Source organism: Lissotriton helveticus, chromosome 5_1, assembly GCF_964261635.1.
Source record: "Lissotriton helveticus chromosome 5_1, aLisHel1.1, whole genome shotgun sequence".
NCBI classification, from domain to species: Eukaryota; Metazoa; Chordata; class Amphibia; order Caudata; family Salamandridae; genus Lissotriton; species Lissotriton helveticus.
In genome coordinates, this window is record NC_136065.1 from 138,031,296 (window position 1) to 138,049,338 (window position 18,043).

The window sequence follows — 18,043 nt, forward strand, 5'->3', positions numbered from 1 at the left end:
TACAGAAATACCACGCGCGCCCTACAGTGTTAAGTACCTTTGTGTAACACACAACGTGCCGACATGGTGTACCATTCCATCCGCAACGCCCATTCAATAACCCTGCGTACTGTACTATGCGACGTCACACATACTGTATGTAGATCTCCCTAACACACCTGCCATTTCCTGTTGTACAATATCAGAACACTCTACAGTTTGTTAATAAACCATCCATGATAATCCACGATATAGGAAGGCTTATCGCGACATTCCATACTCTATCATAAGGCCCCTTAACACCGTCCATAATAGCCTGGTAATATCTTAAAGTTCTATACCATAAGAGTCCATAGCATACTTTGACATGCTTCAATGTCTTTATGTCGCGACATGCATTGGAAGCCTGGCACTGGTGCCGCCGGGTTATACCCTGGTTTATTTGTCAGCCCCACGCCCTCGTGGGTCAGAGTTTTGTTGTAGAGGTGGGTCTCCGCGCAGCCTTGCTTCTCTGTCGCGACTGAGGGATCAGTTGGACTTGAACACGAGGGTCTCCTGGGGGCAGCCACCACACCTTCGTTTATCCCGATTTTGCTCCAGGAAACGCTCGCAGTTTCTTTTTTCTCAATGAAAATCTTATCTCCTTTTCGATATTTATGTGTTTGATTTTCAGCGTTTCCAGCACGTGGCGTTAAGGCGCTGCATGACGCACATGAGGCAGATAAATGAGACATCAGATTGTAGATTCATGCAGCGCCAACTCTGGAATATATCGATTCTAGGAGCTAGGAGTTTTAATGCCTGTCAAAGGTGAGGACTGAAGATTGTGGAGCATCACGGGTGCGGTGGGGTGGGGAGGGCGGTATGGAGAGCGCTATACAGGCATCATACTCCATTCATCTACCCATCCATCCAACGCTTCTCCCAACCCACCCATGCACCCACCAACTCATCCCACCCTCCCATTGATACTTCCACCCATTCATTAATCGTTCCATCTTTCCATGATCCATGTATTCATACATCCTCCATTCTCTGTCGTTTTCCTCTGCTCCTACCCCCTCCCCTGAATCTCTTCCCTTGCCTGCTTAAGTATATGTCCTTTTGTTTTGTCTCTACCTTACATGTAACTATGTTTGCCAAGCTCTAATAACTGTGTAACCTTTGTAACACTGTAACCTGCAACTATGTTCTGATATTCATGTAAAGCGCTCGGATACCCGGGTGCTATATAAAACCTTAATATATATATATATATATATATATATATATATATATATATATATATATATATATATATATATATATATATATATATATATATATATATATATATATATATATTAATACACTCATCCATTGTACACCCAGTTCCATCCATGCATCATCCGATCCACTCACACAAATCCATCCACCCATCCATCCTTTCACCCATCCATCCATCCGTCAGTCCATCCATCCTCTCACTGCCCACTGCTCACCCGTTTACAGGTACCCACTCACCTTCATGCATCAAACCCTCTCACTCCTTCGCATCCACTCTGAGCCCAGTGGCTCTTGACGTGTGGTCCGGGGACCCCTAGAGGGCCCAAAACCTACTCAGGGGGTCCCGGCTGTTTAGAAAATTAAATAGCAAATTAATAAAGTGTACATATAAAGAATCAAAATGTAAAAAAAGAACATTTGAAAAGATTCTGTAAATGTCTCAGAATTTGAAATTGGAGGTTGAAGTAGTGTCCTCAGATTGATTGGTGGGAAGAGTGCAAGTGCATCAAACAGAATACAGTGTGCATGACTAGAGCCCTCAATTGCAGTTAGAAAGGCTCAAACCTGCTCATAAAAATACGTATTTTTATTCTTGTTTTTATTTTTCTTTCAGAATATTTCATTTGTGTGTTTGTTTGATGAACGCTTGTTTGTATATTTTAGTCTGTGGTTTCGTGTTTCAAATCATCTAAAATGCTTAGGCCAAGTCCCCGCCTTCCACTAATGACTCATTGGGGACCCTGGATTCCAATAATGATTTAGTGGGGGTCTCCAGGTTCCCCTAATGATGAAATGGGGATCCACAGAAGTCAAAAGGTTGAGAACCACTGTGAGCTTACCCTAGCCACACATTTGCAACCATCCACCCATCTATTCATTCATCCAACTCACCAGCTGGTGTACGAGCACCCACCCATCCATTCATACCCACATACATGCTTACATCCTTCACACATCCACTCAGTCCGCCTACCTTCCCTGATCCACCCATTCTTGGAAATTATCACCCCCTTCCACCCTTTCACATCCACCCATTCATCCATTCTCCATCCTTTCACCCACACACACTTCCACACATTGACCCAACCACCCGTTTACACCCATGCAGCCAAATACTAATCCACCCGGTCATTCCACTCACCCACCACTGTGCCCAACCATCCACCTATTCATCCATGCACTCATCCATCCCTTCGGAAGAAACGGCCCAAGTGACCAACGAATGATAAAAGCAGCGCAGCTTTACCATTTGTGAATAAGTTTCAGGAAAGTTAGAATGGAGATATGCGAAACAAACCACGCCCCTCTGCCAGAGCGTGTGACGACACCTACAGCAGAATGCTGAAAGGCTGAGATGGTCACCCCCGGAGGGGCACGGCGGCCCTTTAAATGCGCCATTGGGCGAACCATGGCCAACAACACCTGCTTAAGGGAATTCGATAATCGCGCATTTTTTACTTTTATAACGAGATATTGAGGCCCATCGATGGGGTGGCAGCACCCCGGCCTCCCCACAGGGGGCGTACAAGGCGCTGCACGTGCGTCTGAAATGAGCGCCAACTTACACACGCCAAGGGTGGTAAGCCCGCGCTTCAAGGCGCTCTCACAAGGATGAGGAGAACGCCACCCTCAGTGTTTGAGGATTCTCTGGGGGTGACTGGGTGATGTACACTGCTCGCACGAGCAAAAGGGGACAGAGCTGTTTAAAACTGACACGTTTTACTTCAAAGTTTGTTTATAAAAAGTTTCGCATCACGTAAAGAATGCTGCCAGTTATATTACAATGCCCCGCACGCGCCGACAGTGCAAGCATGGTGAACTGGTGCCAGTGTAGGGAATGCACCGTGGGCCCTGGGGCGTAGGGGCGAAGCCCCACTAAGCCCCATGGACCCACCACGTCGTCACTAGAAGCCAAACACAATTATTTTAAAAAATCGCGCTATCTGCCGGCCGGGAAACCGGGAGACACCCGACCTTCCCGGAGTGCGCAAGGGGGGGGAGGGAAGGATCGGGCTGCTGCAGCTGCGCAAGTGTATTTTTGGGCACAAACATGCCCGCGCATGCGCAGATCGTTTTCTTGTGAATTCCCCCTTAGAGAGGGGACCAGGGGGCGGGCCGCAGCCCCCGGGGTTACACAGGGCGACTGGGCGAGGAGTCATGGTGCCCCCCCAGCCAATCCTGGCGCAGGATTGGCTGGTCACTACATAGCCCGGTTACATAACCCCTGACGGATAGCACGGCCGACTTTGGTGCTGGGAAACCAGGTTCGAGCCTCTTATCGAACCATAAAAATGTATACATGGCTTACTTTGGTGTTAAATAAATAGATATTTAAAAAAACAAATAAAAATGATGTTCTGACTAAGGTGTGAAATTGGTGTTGAATAAATACATGTTTTTAAAAACAATTAATATTAATCATGTATCATTGGTGCTGGAGTACAAGGTTCGAGACTGGTATTAAACACTGACAAGCTGTGTGCAAGTTATATGGTCATAAAAATACATGAATGATGGATGCAGGATGGGTGGATGCATGAATGGATGCAGGATGAATGATGGGTGAATGGATGGGTGGATGCATGAATGAATGATGGATGCAGGATGGATGGATGGGTAGATGAATGAATGATGGATGCAGGATGGATGCAGGGTGGATGGATGGGTGCATAAATGAATGATGGATGCAGGATGGATGGATGGATGGATGGGTGGATGCATGAATGGATGCAGGAATGGATGATGGATGGGTGGATGGATGGATGGGTGGGTGGATGGATGGATGGATGGATGCATGAATGAATGAATGATGGATGGATGGGTGGATGGGTGGATGGATGGGTGGATGGATGGATGCAGGGTGGATGGATGGATGGGTGCATGAATGAATGATGGATGCAGGATGGGTGGATGGATGGGTGGACACATGAATGGATGCAGGAATGGATGCAGGATGGATGATGGATGGGTGGATGGATGGGTGGATGGATGCATGAATGAATGATGGATGGATGGATGCAGGATGGATGGATGGATGGGTGGATGCATGAATGAAAGATGGATGCAGGATGGATGGGTGGATGGATGGGTGGATGCATGAATGAATGATGGATGCAGGATGGATGGATGGGTGGATGCATGAATGAATGATGGATGCAGGATGGATGGATGGGTGAATGCATGAATGAATGATGGATGCTGGATGGATGGATGCATGAATGAATGATGGATGCAGGATGTATGCAGAATTGGTGGATGGATGGGTGGGTGGGTGGATGGATGGATGGATGGGTGGATGCATGAATGATGTATGGATGGATGCAAGGTGGTTCGGGCTCGCTCGCTACGCTCGCTGCAATATGCAAATTAGTTTACGCCTCACCACTTTCAAATGTCACCAGCCGCCCCTGCCCTAGGAGCGTACACGTGCGTGTATCAGCGCACGTGCTTCCTGTGTGTCCCTGGAAAACCATCGTTTGTACTGATTACATTATCCGCGTGAGTTAGGGGGCTTAAAACGACCCGTAAATAGGTGGAATAAAACACATTATATATAAGTATGACACCGTTTGTGGACTCGAGGGTCAGTCGGGTTACGCCGAAAGCCACCGAAGTTGGCAACATTTTTGCAGACCCGGCCGTCACCGTCCTTGATATATTTGATGAAAATCGGTGTAAGGTGGGTATAGAGTTAAAGGGGTCCTAAGGGGCGCCATCCCGCGCATTTTGTGCAACCGAGCGCCTTCATTTAAATACCACCAAACGGTTTCTAGGTGTGCACAAGAACACTGACTCCTTGACCCTCTGTGACCTCAGGGGTCACCAGGCCGAGGTAACCTTCCGGTAACACAGACTGACCCCGCCCACACTGTGCAGTCCAGGCCTGCGGTCCCAACGCGCCCCGGAGTACCCTAACTTTCTAAATATATAAATATATATCCCACACATACCAAAACTGCCTTCATAGTGCGACTGCTAGGATACGCACGAACACAATAAATGCTAAGACAGATTTTAAAAATATGATGTCACCCGACTCTCTCGGCACAACAAAAAACAATTATGGATTATTATCTGAGACACACTGAACTTGTGGGGCGTGTGTCTGTGATGGGGGGCTGGGCGTATATGTGGGGTGTGTGCTTTTCTGCAAGAGTGGATGCGCATGGGCACGCGTGAGAATACCAAGGGCGAGGCTAGACGAGCCCGCCTTTAGGGCCCGGCCCCCCGGCCCACACCGCGCCGCCATTGGTTCATAGGCCCAGGAGGCTGCCCTATGGGCAGCCATCCTGGGAAGTACTTCCGGGTCAGGGGGCGCGTGACGCACGTCCGGTGGGGGCGTGGGGCAGAGGCCATGACCTATTTAGGTCTGGGTCACGGTCAACTCGGCCTCTTTCCCCGCCTGCGCCGGACCTGATCGCCACTCCCTGTCCGTTAGTCAGCTAGTTTTAATCTTTAAACTTTAAGTTAAACTTAGGTTGCCCAGTAGCTTCCCCGCCCCATAGTCTGACCCCCGAGGACATTGACGGAGTGCCGACGAACCTCGACGTGCAGCGGAGGAGAGAGCGCCGACCGGGTCGCCAGGTGAGGTGCCGGGGTTAGCTGAGGCTGGGGGCGGGCGCGGGTCCGGGGCTTGTTTGACGCCTCCTCCTGCTGCAGCCCGGTGAGGTGTTGGGAGCGGAGAGCGTGGTGCGGGCCCGCGTTCGCCTGCAGCGGCCTTAGGAAAGGGCAGCAGAGCTCCGGCGCCGTCGCCTGGCGGCAGGGTGGGTGTGGGGGCGAGGGAGAAGGGTAGCGGGACTCAGAGTAGTAGGTAGCGGTGCAAAGAAGGTACCATGGCACCCAGGGGGCAGAGCCATAAGCGCAAGGGCAAAGACCCGGAGATTGCGCAGTTACTGGCCTTGCTCCTCCAGAAGTTTAACGGGGACGACGAGTGCAGTGAAGTAGAGTCTGAGGGGCCCCATTCCGATCCGGAGGGAGAGACCCCGAGCATTGCGGAGCGCCCACGCAGGCGTGGTGTTCCGCCCAAAGCGGCGTTCCCTCCCCTGCCCAAGAAACCGAGGGCACAGAATCCTAGGGGCTCACGTGGGCAGAAGAAGACAGGGAGCGGTGGGGGAGCGGGGCTGCCCCCCCCTCCGAGGGTTCCTTCGCCGAGTGCCCCCCCATTGGCGCCGTCTGCACCCGTAGCTCCTCTTCCTGCGCCCCAGGCGCCAGTACTCCCGTGGGCGGCGCCTCTAGCTCCAGTAATTCCGGCTTCTGCGCCACAAGCGCCTGTAATTCCTGTTTCTGCGCCACAAGCGCCTGTAATTCCTTCACCCGTAGCGCCTCTTCCTGTGCCCCAGGCGCCAGTAATCCCACTGGCGGCGCCTCTAGCTCCAGTAATTCCTGTTCCTGCGCCACAAGCGCCTGTAATTCCTTCGCCTACACCACTAGCGCCAGGGGCCCCTCTACCCGCGCCTCAAGCGCCTGTTATTCCCCCAGCGGCACCAGGTGCTCCGGCGATACCCCCGGCCCCGGTGCCTACGGGTGACATCTTGAAGGAAATCTTGGGGGCCATAGCGGCGCTGGGATCTCCCCCGGTGCTTCCTGAGAAGGTCGCAGTGTCCCCACCAGTGGTAGTAAGCCCACCCGCCCAGCCCCAACTCGAGGGCGCTGGGACTGGGGGCGCTTTGGGGGAAATCTTAAATGCCCTGAAGGCGCTCACTCGAGCTCCGGGCGCAGCACCCCCTCTTCCTCCGGTAGCCGTGGCACCGACCTTGGTCCCGGCAGTCACGCCTTGGGTCCCGGGGAATAAGGATGAGGGCCCACTAGGCGAGATCAAGGAGCAATTGGCGCTGTTAGCCAGGACGCAGGCTCTGAATGCCCCGGTGGCCCCATCGGCGGTGGCGGCCCCCGCTTGTGCCCCCAGTACTCCAGGAGGTAAGCCTGAGATGAAGGGCCCGGAGCCCGGGGCGGGAGCGATGGTGGGGGGTGGCCAGGGTTATGTCTTGTCTAAACCAGGCCGCCTGGCTACACACGTATCTCCCGATATGAAGGAAAAAATTTGGAAGGGGGAATTCGTAGATATATTTGCTTTGATTAGGCCCAAGAGAATGGAGGTGGAGAGTAAGGACAAGGAGGGCAAGGATAACTCCTCCAAGGATAGGAGACCGAGGGTGGAAGAATCTATCACGAACTGGCTATTTGGTTTCCAGGTGTTCATCACAGTAGTTATTGAGAAGAAGCCAGAGTTGGCGGGGCCATTGGTGTACTATATGCACAGGATTTTGAAAGCGCACACGACGCATGGAGGGACAGCCTGGCTGGATTATGATAGGGATTTCAGATGGGAGAAGGTGCAGGACCCAGACATGGGTTGGGACCAGGTGGAGGTCAATGTGTGGTTGGAAAGTGTGAATGCCAAAGCATGTGGGTCGCAAAACAATAGACAGCCCTTTCGGACATCCCAGGGGGGACCTGGGGATAAGCGGGGGACATGTTGGCAATTTAACAGGAAGGTGTGCACCTGGCCGCCGGACAAGTGCAAGTTCAGGCACGCATGCTCCTTTTGCGGGCACCCCTCGCATCCCGAATTCAAGTGCATTAAAAAATCCAAGGAACGGGGAGGGGGGGGCAGAGAGGTTAAGCCCTCCCAGCCATAAGCTGCCCACCCCGGTGGACATTGGGAAACTGGTTTTTTGGCTGAATCAGTATCCAGACCGGTTAGCAGCCAAAATCTTGTACTCAGGGTTCTCAGAGGGGTTTCGCATTCCAGCTCTTGGGGTCCCCCCGGTTAGGTTTTGCAATAATCTTTTATCTGCGAGGGCGATGCCTGCGGTGGTTGAGTTGAAGGTGCAGAAGGAGCTTAGTGCGGGGCGTGTAGCTGGCCCGTTCGGGGCCCCCCCGCTCCCAGGCTTTGTCTGCTCACCCCTAGGGGTAGTACCGAAGAAGGAACCGGGGCAATTCAGGATGATCCATAACTTATCTGCCCCCAAGGGAGAGTCTGTGAACGATGCTATCGACCCAACTTTGTGTTCAGTATCTTACTCGTCCTTTGACGTAGCTTTGAATAAAGTGAGGTCACTAGGGCCTGGCGCCATCATGGCCAAGACGGACATAGAATCCGCTTTCCGCCTGTTGCCTGTTCACCCGGAGGATTATCACCTGTTGGGATTCCAACTGAACCAGCAGTTTTACTATGATAAGTGTATGCCCATGGGGTGTGCTGTCTCCTGTAGGTATTTTGAGACCTTTAGTTGCATGCTACAATGGTTGTTCTCTCATAAGACAGGCTGCAGGGAGGTTGTGCATTATTTAGATGACTTCATGGTTATGGGGCCGGCCGCCTCCACGGCTTGTAATCAGGCGTTGGATCAATTGGTGGCCTTATTCAGGGAATTTAATATTCCGCTGGCCCCGGGCAAGACAGTGGGTCCTGATACATGCATGACATTTCTGGGGATTGAAATTGACACGGTGGCGGGGGAATGCAGGTTACCACAAGACAAAGTGAAGTCTTTTTCCCACGCCATTGACGCGGTCTTGGCTTGTACGAAGGTGACTTTACACCAGCTTCAGGTTGTGGTGGGACAGCTAAACTTCGCCCTCAGGATCATCCCCATGGGACGCCCCTTTTCTAGATCTATTGCCAGGGCGATGGTGGGCCTAACACAGAAGCACCACAGAGTGCGCCTACGGGCCGAAGTAAAGGGTGATTTGAGAGTGTGGCGAGATTTCTTAGCGAATTTCAATGGCACGGTTGTCTGGCCGTCCGCCCCGGTGTCCAACTCTGAGTTAGGATTATTTACGGATGCGGCAGGCAGCGTTGGCTTTGGGGCTATCCTCGGGCCTAAGTGGTGCGGGGCGGAGTGGCCGGAAGAGTGGCACAAAACAGGTTTGACAAGAAATGTAGCCTTTTTGGAGTTGTTCCCCATACTGGTGGCGGTGTCTGTTTGGGCAGAGCACTTCAGGAACAGATCAGTGATATTCTGGTCAGACAACATGTCTGTGGTTGAAGCCATTAACCGGCAGGGGGCCACGTGTAAGAATGTGCTGAGATTGTTGAAACGGTTGGTGTTGGCATGTTTGAGGTTGAATTTAACGTTTAAGGCAGCACACATTCCAGGGGTCGACAATCATGCTGCTGATGCTTTGTCTCGTTCCAAGCTGCAGGAGTTTCGGAGGTTCCATCCGGCAGCGGAGGATCAGAGGACGGTGTTCCCACCATCACTGTGGAGGATTGGAGCCCCGCTTTAGCGGGGCTGGTAGGTGCCTCATTGAGTGACCGCACTCGGAAAACGTATCAGCAGTGTTTTTTTGTATTACAGGACATTAGTGCAAGAGGCGGGTTTCTCATGTTGGCATTCTGATCAAGCTATGTTTCACTTTCTGCAGCACATCTATGACCAGGGCAAGTCGCTCTCTTATGCCAGGACGCACGTCACTTCTGTGGGTTTCTTTGCTAGATTAGCGGGCCTGTATGATCCAGGGATGTCTTATGTAGTCAAGAGAGCTCTGACTGGGTGGGCCAGGAGGGAAGGCCCTAAGCGGGACAGTAGGAGGCCCCTGGACGTGGGGACTCTGAGGAGGATGCTAGACGCCCTCCCTAGACGGTGCACTTCGGCCTTTGAGAGCACGTTATTCTCTGCAGTCTTCTCGTTAGCCTTTTATGGGGCATTTCGTCTGGGGGAGATAGTGGGGTCCTCTCGCGTTGATCATAATGGGGGGCTGCAGTTTGGGGACCTCAATCTTACAGCAGGGACCATGGAGGTATGCCTCAGAAAGTCTAAGACCGACCAGCTGGGTAAAGGTGCCTGGATCCAGTTGGGCTCTGCGCCTGATGCGCCTGTGTGCCCGGTAGCCTGTATGCGGGCATACCTGGCCATCCGCCCTGGGGAGAAGAGTCAGGCCTTGTTCATTCATGAGGGGGGTGAGTGTGTCTCGCAATACCAATTCAAGGCTGTACTACGGGAGGCTCTGGGTGACCTGGGCCTTGGGGATTCGGGCTATTCATCCCAGTCATTCAGGATAGGCGCTGCCACATTGGCGGCAGGGGCAGGGTTTTCTTCCAAGGCGGTGAAGAAGGTGGGCCGTTGGTCGTCCGACTGCTTTAAAAGATATGTAAGGCCCGAATTGTTATGACGTCGTGTATTGCCATGCCCATGCCTGACTTTTCTATTTCCTCTCCGATTACTAGTATGCCAGGGAAGGTGGTGTGGGTATTGGGACACTCGTTCGTTCGACGGGCAGCGGTGCGACTGCGGCGACGGCGAGTGCGGAAGCCACCCGGGCTGGCAGGGACGGAGTTTTTGTGGCATGGTGTGGGAGGAATGCGGATTCGGCACCTGCGACGGTTGGTGGAAGACATCAAGGGGCGCGAGAGGCAGTCTCCCGCATTGGTCATCTTACACTTGGGCGGCAACGACATGGTCGACAGGGGCCGCCTCGCAGTCAAAGAGGCACTACTTACGGAAATTGCTTGGCTGGGGCGAACCTTCCCCCAGGCCAGGATAGCATGGTCATGCATGATCCCACGACGATGGTGGGGCAATGGGATCCGGCCGTACCCGGTGAACGTGTCTGTGAGGCGTCTCAACGGAGAATTGGCAAAGATGTGCTCAGGAAAGGGCCGCTTGCTACATCTCCCGCACAGGATGATCTCGGGATCTGAAATGTTTCACCAGGACGGGGTGCATCTGTCGGACATTGGTATGGATGCTTGGATTCAAGGCATTTGGTCATTTGTGCTGAACTTGGCGGCAGGGGGGAAGGGCGACGGACCTGAGGGCCCTAGTCTCCCTTGTGGCGGAAAAGAGACATTTGAACACTGATAGACTGCAAAAATGGAGTGGAGTCCGCCTTGCGCACTCCCTACGCCAGCACTGAGGGGAGAGAGGGTAAGCTCTCCGCAGGGGGATGGAGACCACCGGCTGGGGAGGCAAGGGCGTCAGGTACGAGCCTCATAGCAGCGTGGTGGATGAGAGGTGGGGCCCTGGAAATGGCGGACAAGGACCCGAGGGCTGGGGCCCATCGCTCGTGGGGCGCAGGTGGGTGGCACCTGGCGCGGGCATCGTACTTGGGGGATGCGAACCTAAGGGCCCCTTGGTGCTGGGGGAAGCAAGAAGTTATGAGCAAATAAATACAAGTTGAAACGTATAATAAAGTTGATGAAGAAGAGTTGATAATAAAGGAAGGAGGTTGCTCATAATTTGAGATATGTATAAACGATTTACTTGTCATGTTTATGAAGTGTAATTAAACATGGCCTTTTAAACCCACCTGTTCTCAAGTGCTTGTTTTGGTGGGTAGGCGGGTGTGGAGCATGCTGGGGGATCCGGGGCCTATACCAAGGGCGAGGCTAGACGAGCCCGCCTTTAGGGCCCGGCCCCCCGGCCCACACCGCGCCGCCATTGGTTCATAGGCCCAGGAGGCTGCCCTATGGGCAGCCATCCTGGGAAGTACTTCCGGGTCAGGGGGCGCGTGACGCACGTCCGGTGGGGGCGTGGGGCAGAGGCCATGACCTATTTAGGTCTGGGTCACGGTCAACTCGGCCTCTTTCCCCGCCTGCGCCGGACCTGATCGCCACTCCCTGTCCGTTAGTCAGCTAGTTTTAATCTCCCACCCACCCGTCCCTTGAGGCAGTGATTTGAAGGGTGCGTTGCGGAAAAGAGACATTTGAACACTGATAGACTGCAAAAATGGAGTGGAGTCCGCCTTGCGCACTCCCTACGCCAGCACTGAGGGGAGAGAGGGTAAGCTCTCCGCAGGGGGATGGAGACCACCGGCTGGGGAGGCAAGGGCGTCAGGTACGAGCCTCATAGCAGCGTGGTGGATGAGAGGTGGGGCCCTGGAAATGGCGGACAAGGACCCGAGGGCTGGGGCCCATCGCTCGTGGGGCGCAGGTGGGTGGCACCTGGCGCGGGCATCGTACTTGGGGGATGCGAACCTAAGGGCCCCTTGGTGCTGGGGGAAGCAAGAAGTTATGAGCAAATAAATACAAGTTGAAACGTATAATAAAGTTGATGAAGAAGAGTTGATAATAAAGGAAGGAGGTTGCTCATAATTTGAGATATGTATAAACGATTTACTTGTCATGTTTATGAAGTGTAATTAAACATGGCCTTTTAAACCCACCTGTTCTCAAGTGCTTGTTTTGGTGGGTAGGCGGGTGTGGAGCATGCTGGGGGATCCGGGGCCTAATAGAGGACGTGCACGCTTATGTGCGAGGGTGCACTATTTGTGCGTGTGTTTACATGTGTGTACGTGGATTGCGCTTGTATGTGTACATGTATGCGTGTCTGTATTGTAACATGTCTTGTCTGTGTCTTTGTATGCACTTATACGTGTGCGTATGTGTAGAGAGGGAGTGAATGCATGTGTGTTGTCTGTGTACACAGCGCGCCCTCCAAGCGTGTGATCTTGGGCGTGTGTGTTATGTTGTGTCGTGCAGTAAGTGCTCGCACGCACGCGTGTTGTGTACAGAACTACGATACACTTGTGCACGCGCACTTACTGCACGATACGGGGGCATATGCCCCTGTTAGGTAGAAGCTGAGACACGCTGATGGTCGTTATGGGGTTCAGGTGGGGGGTCTGTGAACTGCAAGGATGCCTGGTCACAGACCTGCAGCCTATGCCCGCAGCACGAGGGAGCAGGGGCCTGTCCCTGAGCCTCGACCCCCATGGACCTCACCATAACGGAGGGGGCACCTGGCCGAGGAAGGGGCGGGGCCCCTCGGCCTCAGAGTGCACTCCGGGTACAGCAGACACCTGCAGCCCGCGATGCGCGTGAAAGCAGAGTCTGTCTTTGAGCCCCCACTGACAAGGAGCCGACCCCGGGGGAGGGGCAGGTGGTCAGTAGAGATGAGTGCTCCTATGTAAGAATGAGAGGGTCCCTCCGCCTCAGAGTGCCCCCCGGGTACAGCAGACACCTCCAGCCTGGCAGGGCCGTGGGTGAGAGCCGGGGTCTGTCTTTGAGCCCCCACTGACAAGGAGCCGACCCCGGGGAAGGGGCAGGTGGTCAGTAGAGATGAGTGGTCCTATGTAAGGATGAGAGGGCCCCTCTGCCTCACAGGCCCGAGAGGGTCCTTAACTTCCCATGAAGCAGTACCTTTGAACGGGGGCACAGTCTGGGGGCACTGCCTGGCGATAGAGCACGGGGGTCTACCTCCGGGTGCAGGCCAGACACACCTGCCAAGCTGTGCAGGGGCACCGGTCAAACCTGAGGCTAGGTGGGAGGGGGCAGGGGGGCGTCCTTAAGCTCTCATGAACCAGCCCCTTGAACGGGGGCACAGCCTGGAGTGTGTGGCGAGGGAGCTCCGGAGTCTATTTCCGGGTGCAGGCCAGGAGCACCTGCCAGGCTGTGCAGGGGGCACATGCCAGACTTGGGGGGGGGGGGGGGCGGGGTGGAGACAGGGAGGCGTCCTTAAGCTCCCATAAAGCAGTCCCTTGACCGGGGGCACCGTCTGGGGGGCACTGCCTGGCGAAAGAGCCCCTGAGTTCACTTCCGGGTGCAGGCCAGCACACCTGCCAGGCAGTGGGGAGAGCTGCGTGGGTGACACCCGGTGAGCTCAGCCCCAGCAGAGGTGATCTCACTGGAGGGGGGGGGCGAAGATGGAGGAGCGTGCTCACCAGCTGACAGCCCTGAGCGATGGGGGGCTGTCCCGGCAGGGTCAGACACGCGCTGCGCATCTGTCGGGGCATCTCCAAACAATGCGCCTCATTAGGCATGCATAACGACCGGAGCAGCATGGCACACGAGGGGGGGGGGGCAGCACCCTCTGCTCTAAACACTCCACTAGGCTGGCTCTGTGCATCAGCACCGCCTGGCTCCGTCAGGTGTGTTGTGTTTTCCGGCTAGGGTTCGCCGCAGGGGTTCTTCTTGCTTCCGCTTTAAAACATTAGCATTTCTTGCGTGTGTTGAAGGGCCACGAGTTAGGAGTCGAGGGCAGCATGAAACGTGTTGAATCAATTCCACGTCTTCAAATCCTGGAGACGGCTCCGTGTTAAGAGTTCAGGACAGGCCAGACCCCTGGCGTGAAAGTTTAGTCTCCAGCACTCACCTCCCCAAACTATCCACCGACTCACTTTTGCCTCCAACGACGCCTGTCCCACGGCTGCCACACCACTGTCCACCCCTCCTTTGCCTCCAAGAGTTCCAACATTCAAACACAGCTTCTTCCACCACCAACCACCCCACCCCCACTACCACCAGCGCCACTGCAATCAACACAACACACGCGCCACTTTCACCGACCACCACCTTCACTCCAACCCTCATCGCGCCTTCGCTGCCCCTCCACTTCCACCCCTCCGCCCCAGTACCTCCCCTTGACCACATGCACCCTCTACCGCCAGCACAACTACCTCCATTTCATCAGCACCACCCCAAACACATCGACATCACCACATCCATACGCCACGCCCACCTCCACCACCTTCCGGTGACCCAATACCGCCAATAACCACCACAAGTATGCCATCACACCCCAGGCCCACCCACCATCACCACTACGTCAAAACAACTTCAATTAAATTCCACCCACCCAACATCACCTCAAGGTACCAGCGCATCCACCACGTCCCCTTCCACCACTTTCCACTCCCACACACTGTCACTTACAGTCGCCACCACGTGCACTTCTAGCACATCATGCCCACCCCCATAGACTACACCCACTAACGCCACTTCCGCCCGGCCACGCTCACCTCCACGGCTCCACACCAGCGGGCCCACACAGGCCTTCAGTGCCACCACACCCACTACAACCCACCACGCTGACCTCCATGCCACCCTATCATGCCACCACCACCACCTGCAGTACCTCACGCACCTCACCACGCCAACCTGCACTTATACACCGATTTACCACTGCAAGCAGCCCACCCACACAACCACGCCAGCTACCCCACCACCACCTTCACCCGCACCGCGCCCCTACCAGCACCACGCCCATCCTCCGTGGGGTGCCACCCGACGCCACGCCACACCCGTGGTGACCTGTAACACGTTACAGACATTGAGTGCAGGCCGCACCGTCTACTGCGGAATCTTCACTGCACCGACAATAAAAACACCGCAGGCTCGCGCGCCAGGCGGAAAGCAAACCACCCACAACAAACCGCGATGGGTGTTAAAGAGCTCTCAACCTGGCACAGAAAGGCAGCACTCTCAATATTGTAATCTGATGATAACCTTAGTAAACAAAATCACCGCTATTTTTTAGAACATTTCCTTTCTGATGTACAATTTTCAAAATATCTTCTGGACACAGAAGTGCTGAAAATAATGAATACAACTTTACATAAAAGCAACAATTTCCGACGATGCTGCTCCTCGCTTTAAATTCGCCAATGAGAGAACACAGGCACCTGCACAGAATGTTTACATTTAAACTCTGGTCTCTGAATGCAGGGTCGAGGCGCCGGACGGGTCCGCTCGGGTGACGGAGGCACACCTCGAGGCCTCGCCGATGGAGGCGGCACACTGGCAGTGCAGGCCACGAGGGAGCAGTTTACGGCCGCCCTGAAGGCCCCGTCGTTCTTCGCGGTTAGGGAGCCGAGCTTGTTGTCCGTGCCCGAGCAGGCGGTGTGATTTCACGGCTGTCAGCGCCGGCCTCCCACGCGCAGGGCAGAACTGACAGCCTCAAAGGGGAACCACACCTCAGACACGCGCGGAACTGCATTTACCTATATTTTTTTACATTTCAGCATTGAGTCAATTTTTGATTTCTCATCATTTACATATTTTTATATGCTCGCGATCATTCCTTTAATACAAAAAAATAATTATGTGTATTTCATTTGCCCTCTCCTTTGTAATTTGCCGTTCACCTGTTCATTCACCTTAGGTTTTTTTACGGATTCCACGTTCATGAATTAATTGTTTTGGGGAACGTTGCACCGAGCAAACCAAAACACCCACAGGTGACAGTTCCGCTCAAACACGCACAGCCACGCGGAAGTGCACAGGTGAACCGTTCCGAGCAGCTGTAGGGGAGCGTTGCACAAGTATTTATATCGAATTCTTGTTCTCCCGCTATTTGATCCATTTAGAAATGAAGCACATGGCCTGTTATAGCGCCGTCTGGTCCCTGTGACTTGGTTTGGGCGCACAGCGTAGATTTGCAGAGGATCACACGTGGACTAGATGCAGGTTAAAAGCAACTATTACTAGAGTTAAGCAAGAAGCATAGAGTGGCCGACTGCAGTCTGCCCCTGTGCATCCATTATTTATTGCTATACATTATGAACATTTGTAACACGCCCAGCTGCTGCAGACTTGTTCGTTACAGGGTTTATTTGGGCTAAGATCGATCTATCTATCCATCCATCCATCCATCCACCCATCCATCCATCTATCCATCCATCCATCCATCCATCCATCCATCCATCCATCCATCCATCCATCCATCCATCCATCCATCCATCCTAGCTGTCTGTCTGTCTGCCGGTCGTACGGTAGAGCCCAACCCTGCCACTTTTCTCCAACCCAGCCACTTTTCTCATCCGCATAGAAATATTCATGATTTAATGAACACATTTACAGCGAGTTACCATCAATTCACGAAGCGGGCCTCCGCTGCCAGAAAGTAGCTGTAGCTACTTTTTAAACACTTTTAGATAGGCATTTTTTTATCGTGTTTTTTTAAATCGTCAATAACTACTCAAGTCCACACACACGCGTTGTTACCTGTGCATGTTTCCTCCACTCTTCCTTATTTTTTCAGTTTTCGGTATTTTTTTATATTGCGCCAGACATGACTCCGTCTGGAGAGCAAAGCCCTTGTTGGTGTACAGAACATCACATTGCCAGGGACAATCACATTGCACAGACAAACATACAGGCGCTCCTGGCACACGCATCGTTTCTGTACGCATACATCTGAAATGATCGAATATTTGTCATTCATTTCTTTTTCTACATTATTTACAATTATTTTTATGGTGCCCGACATCCCATCTGCTGGCACACTCATGACCCCTGTGTGGGTGAACAGAGCAGCCTGCACACGCGTAAGCACGGGGCACGTCCCATATAAGCGCGCAGGTGCCGCAGAGCACACGGCGCGCAGACGGTGCACACTCGATCTCTTACCTGCGGCGCCGCTGTACCTGCAGATCTCGGCCGACCCCTGCGTACCGGTTCTCCCGGGCTCCAGCAGCATCTCTGTCCGCGTCCCTGGAGCTCTGCTGGCGGAGTGAGGCGAGGTTCAGAGCCGGAGCCGACAGAGCCCCGTGCGAGGAGATGAGAGCAGCAGAGGAGAGCTGTGCCCCGCCCAGCGCGCGCCGGGATACTGACGAGATGCTTCAATCTCCAGCCCAGCTCTGAGCGAGGGCGCAGGACCGGGTCACTGAGAGCGGAGAGGGAGGGGCTGCCACAGGGATCCACCCGCCCAGGGCGAGCCAGGCCACCGGTGCAATGCTTGTATCTCCAGCCCGGCACCGAGTGAGAGGCAGCCCCGGGGGCACTGAAAGTAAACAGAGGGGAGGGGGGGTCCTAAGAGAGAGACGAGCCCCGCCCAGAGCCTGCCAGGATACTGACGAGATGCATCTCCAGCCCAGCAGAGTGAGGTGAGAGGACCCGGGGTACTGAGAGTGAACAGAAGGGGGTCCTAAGACAGAGACATACCCCTCCCCCCTAAGAAGCTACCAGGGTAAGATGCTAACATCACCACTTAGGGTGAAAAGTGTGACACAAACAAATGATGGACGGAATGCTGAATAAATCATACATTCACCCCCAGTCAAGGGATCTGGATTAAACCCATCATTCTTTTGCTCACCATGCCACCCCAGTTTAGACCCAGCCATATGCAAACCA

At 53.8% G+C, this 18,043-nt stretch overlaps 1 protein-coding gene across 1 annotated transcript in view; it reads right to left on the reverse strand.

Annotated features, from left to right (window-relative positions):
- The window catches only part of LHX3 (LIM homeobox 3), an 83,887-nt gene extending 66,411 nt beyond the window's left edge, over window positions 1–17,476 (reverse strand). The window contains exon 1 of the mRNA XM_078640825.1: window positions 17,318–17,476. Within this exon, the coding sequence (XP_078496951.1) occupies window positions 17,318–17,387 (70 nt within the window). The 5' untranslated portion in view covers window positions 17,388–17,476. The remainder of the gene's footprint in view (window positions 1–17,317) is intronic.
- Window positions 17,477–18,043: the final 567 nt, after the last annotated feature.